General features: G+C 32.1%; 1 protein-coding gene across 1 annotated transcript; it reads right to left on the reverse strand.

Annotated features, from left to right (window-relative positions):
• Nucleotides 1–604: 604 nt before the first annotated feature.
• Nucleotides 605–2,738, reverse strand: LOC148973574 (required for drug-induced death protein 1). The gene is made up of 2 exons (XM_089120416.1): nucleotides 2,371–2,738; nucleotides 605–1,565 (listed from the first exon to the last, which is right to left on the reverse strand). Exons 1-2 carry the CDS (start codon nucleotides 2,638–2,640, stop codon nucleotides 1,425–1,427), a joined length of 411 nt encoding a protein of 136 aa, XP_088976542.1. The 5' UTR covers nucleotides 2,641–2,738; the 3' UTR covers nucleotides 605–1,424.
• Nucleotides 2,739–4,930: the final 2,192 nt, after the last annotated feature.

Raw genomic sequence — 4,930 nt, forward strand, 5'->3', positions numbered from 1 at the left:
TAAATAGAGGGACAGAAATCTCTCAAAAATATCTTTTCACAAATGAAGTCTCACAGATTTGGAAAGACATGAGGGTGAATTTTTTTTTTTCATCAGGGAAAAAAGAAAAAGTTCTTGGTCAAACTGTAGTTGTGGACTGAAATAATCAATTTAAACTATTTCAAAAAATTATTTTGAAATATACACACACAGTTGAGTAGTTTGTATCACTGGATATTACTTTTGTTGTTTTAACATTTCTATCAACAGTTAATGTTTTTAGCTACTTGCACTTTATGTACTCTTTTACCATTTAAACTAAAGCACATTGCCATCTTAATCATTTTGACATTGACGAGCACTGTTAAGACAGTGGATTTAGAACAGCCTAAACATACAACAACTTTTGGTGTTCATGCAGTAGATAATATTCTGTTTGTCTATCTATGTCAATCTGTATCTATCTATGGCATGGTTTCACAGACAGGGTTTAGGATTAGGCCTTAGTTCAATTAGGACATTTAAGTAGCCTGTATAAACATGCCTTATAAAACTATTTTACTAGTGTGCATCTTGAGATAAAACAATGTCACTGACATATTTTAAGATATGTTAAAATATGAAGTTTAGTTTTTTTTTTTTTTTCAGTTAAAACGGCTCAAACATGCATTTTAGTCTGGGACTAGCCTTGAGCCTGATCTGTGAAACCAGGAGTAAATATATTCATTTCTGTTGTCCTACACAATGCTGTCACCTATTGGTGAACAAATGGAAGTTAATTTCAGACTTGAAATAGTTTTAGCAATATTAGCAAGCTTTTCAGCACAATTTATTCTTATTCAAATTCATTTATACAATTTGTGAATAAACATACATTTAATAACAATATTTTTGTTCAATCCAAAGTCTAAATCCTGTTAAAAAAAGTTTCTTCACATTACAAAAAAGTGCAGAATAGTTCAAACTCTGCTGTTGAATCACATTTATGCTTATAAAGTGTCCTTGCAACATTCATAATAATTAAGAATAATTCAATCTTGAGAAAATATACAACTTCTGATAACGAACGTAACATACTTTGTTACTCCAATAAATGCACTCCATTGGCTTAACATCCACAATACAATTATTCTACTTACTTTATCCATCATACCAAAGATCAAAATCACTTCCTTGTTTAGTAAACATGTTTGGCCTAAGTCCAGTTGATCAGTTGTGCATTCTCAGAAAAATATGTGCATTAATTAGTCCATCACAGCCTCTACTCAGTATTTTCTTATCAAAGGCAAATTATCTCACAAATATAGTCTCTTCCATGTCTCTTCCTTAATCTCTTTTGATAACAATGGCCCATAAATAAAAATCCACCTTTTGCACTTCGGCTGCAGTTAAAATGAGGATCCAACACTGACCACTGTGTTACTCTACAACCACCTGATCTTGAGTCATTTGTTAGACGATCTGGCTCTTTGGAGGTCTGGCACTATTGCGGCAGAGGCACCCAGAGGCATAGAATAAGCCGTGCTCAAATTCTGCAGTCCAACCACTAGACACTTCCAGCTGTAGCGAAGAGCTTTTCCCATATTCTGCAAAAACAAAAGGGTGGGTGAAGAAAGATGAATAAACCAATACAATATTGTCCCACCCATGTATACAGTACTTACTACTTCTTTTAAGGGGGTGCCCGTGGTTATGTAGATATAAATATAATAAAAACGTTATGGTTTATTAAGTAAGTTCTTTTTACACCACTGAAAAAATTGTTATGGATGTCATATTGCATTTCTGTAAATAGACATTCAAAAAATGTTCACATTGCACCTTTAATTAATCATTTTTTTAGATTGCTAAACTACATCATGGCCTATACCCTAACCACCCATGAAAGACAAATATAGAACTATCACAATTTTCCATACTTTAAAAATATGAAATAATTCTGTAATTATTTCCTTATTTTGGTGTTTCTGTCTTATTTACATCATTGTCTGCACCACAGATACTTGGGGATAGTTCCCAAAAATGAAAATTCTGTTGTCATTTACTTACCGTCAAGTTGTTTCAAACCTCTATGTATTTCTATCCTCAGTTGAAGATAGGATATTTTGAAAACTATGGGTAACAAACAGCTGATAGGTGGACCCCATTGACTTCCATATGAAAAAGGAAGTTGTGTGCCACAACTGTTTGGTTACCCACATTCTTCAAAATATCTTCATTTGTGTTCAGCAGAAGAAGTCGGCTATGGAACAAATTAAGGGTGAGTAGGCTAGCTACATGATGACAGAATTTTCATTTTTGGGTGAACTATCCCTTTAAATCAGTTTAGCCTTTAACCGTCATAACAATCATGATCAGATAAACAACGAACTTTTATAGTTGACAACGTACTTTTCTTAACTTTTTATATTTGTCTTGTTTCTTGATATTGTCATCTCGTGGTTGGTCAGTATCGTCCTCAACCAGCGGTTGGTATTTCTCCGGTAGATAAGCGATGTGCACTTGTTTGGCGGACTTTTCTTTCTTTCTCACGCAACTCGTTGATTCCAGAGTCTCGATTCCTTCCTCTGCTGACTGAGCTTCTTTACTAGGAACGATTTTAGATCTGTCCTCCTTACTATGTTTTGATTTCCGCTTGAACTTGACACGTTTTCGAGACATTTTCTTCTCATCTAAAATATACTGTCCATCGGAATCATCTTATGAATTGGCTACTCTGTCAGGTGCGAAGTTTACTGAACTTCGACCTGTAGCTATAGTTCAACGCATGCGCTGTTCAGCTAACCTGAGGTTATTTCATTTGTGTGAGTAGGCTAACATATCACTTTTGCTTTTGAAGTTAGTATTCAGTAGCCTAAGTGTTATAGCGTACACTATCTTAGAGTCCTATTATGTAACATGAAATATAATTTAATAATTACAACATTGGTGACTTTATATTAGCGTATCGTATTGAAACAAAGTCCAGCTTGATATGTGTTTATGTTAGAGGCAATGGTGGATTGTTTGACTTTGTCAAACAATTAAAAAAGCCTTTTCTTTTTATAGACCTATCATGCAATAAAAAAAGAAGATGAATACAAACTTTTCATGGCTGCTATGGACATCTCTGACTGCTGCATGCTTTGGACATTGTGATCACCTATTGATTTATAGAGTTTACAGATATGACAGTTTGAGAAAGAAAATGTACTCCATTCCTTTTCTTAAAAGAATATACAATAATTTAGTCTGCCAGTCTAAGCATGTTAGGTTATTATTTCATTTCTGGTTTTGGGAGGAAAATCTTTACATTTTGTTGCATGCTAATGCATAAATATTGACTTTATTAAAAATCACAATGTTAATTGTTAATATAAACTGATAAATGCATTTCAAATACATTTATTTATTTATTTATTTTTATTGCAAAGCTACAGACTTAAACAGACTTTGACCAAGATATATTTCATGCCAACTACTGGTTTACCATGTGTAAAAGCACATATTATCATGTGCATTGCGACAAAAATTTTGCTATTTGATTAGTTTTTGTAAGCTTGTAAAATACTTTTTTTGTAGCTTAAAAAAAAAAAAAACCCTCTTAACAATGAAGGTTACTTTAAATGTTACCAAATCAGCTTGGACTCCTATACATCAGTTAACATATTGATCTGTGAATAAGGTGTTATGAAATACGACCCTTTAAAATAGGACAGTGGGTACATACAGTCTCTATACTGTTCAGTATCTCAGAAAGTTAGGGAACAGTGGGTGAAGTCAAATTTACTTCGCCATGAACCATCAACCACTTAAACCACACTGTAAAAAATGATTTTTTGGTTAAGTAAATACTAGTGAAAAAACCCAATGTAATTTACTTGAAAAAGTTAGTTCAGGCAAGAATTTAAAAAACTAAGTAAATTCCATATCAGTACTTATTTCAAGCGAGTATAAATGAAAGTGTAATATCAACTCAATAAAATTAAGTAAAAATTACTCAACTTTTCTGATACTGGGGTTCCCATTATGCACTGGACCTTGAATAATTAATGAGGTTCATTTTTCACTGGTTTCCAGCTGTATTTACACTGTTTTATCATTGATTTTTGTTTTCAGTATTAGTAAATTGCCATTTTGTGACATTTCGAGTAAATTTTTTGCTTAAAACGACACATTCAAACACAAAAACGATCCATCAAATGGTACCACCATTGTGTATTGTCTACCAAGTATTGAGTTGTTTGCATTCACATAAGGCTTAAAGTCTGACATGATGTATATATAAATTACTTAGATAATCTAAGTAAAGAACATACTATAAATGACTAATAAAATTCAAGATAATTGTTTTAGTGAAGTGTAATAAAAAAGCCAAAGGAAATCGGTATTAATCAACCTTTTACAAGCCGAGTTAAATTTACTTATTTTTTGTAAAGTTTACTTAATTCCACATTCCAAGTAAATTTAACTTAAAGATTTCTAATTAAAGCTACTGATAAATATGTTTAGGTTTTTACTTGGCAAATCTTTGTAAATTTACTAGCATTTTCTGAGTGAGATCGTTTAGCAAGGTTTTTTTAAGTAAATCCTACTCCAAATTTTTTACAGTGCAGTAAAATTTTAATTTCACTCAAGTTTAATTTATCATAATTTCATAATTGCAATTAGGCTACACTTTACAAGAGTATTATATATATATATATATATATATATATATATATATATATATATATATAAATACTTGTATACACGCTTATGTTTCTAGACACAAATAGATGCCCTGCAATTATAAACATATTTATTAATCGTGTTTTTCATGTGTTCTCCCTGTGTTCTCAAATAGAAGTTCATGAACTTTGAAAAGTCAGAGTTGTCATTTTGTGGTCTTTTGACTGATTGGTGGAGGTTTCAGTTGGAGGCTTTGGGGGTGGGAGGCATGCTATAAAGGTTCTGTTGGGTGGGAATATTT

This window comes from Pimephales promelas, chromosome 15 (genome assembly GCF_988280905.1).
Source record: "Pimephales promelas chromosome 15, fPimPro1.hap1.1, whole genome shotgun sequence".
Classification (NCBI taxonomy): domain Eukaryota; kingdom Metazoa; phylum Chordata; class Actinopteri; order Cypriniformes; family Leuciscidae; genus Pimephales; species Pimephales promelas.

What these genes read in the sequence shown, in the direction of transcription:
- LOC148973574 (XM_089120416.1), bottom strand. Translation starts at nt 2,640, where the DNA reads ATGTCTCGAAAACGTGTCAAGTTCAAGCGGAAATCAAAACATAGTAAG. An exon ending in AATATAAAAAGTTAAGAAAA is followed by an intron (nt 1,566 to 2,370) that starts GTACGTTGTCAA and finishes TTGTTTTTGCAG; the next exon opens with AATATGGGAAAAGCTCTTCG.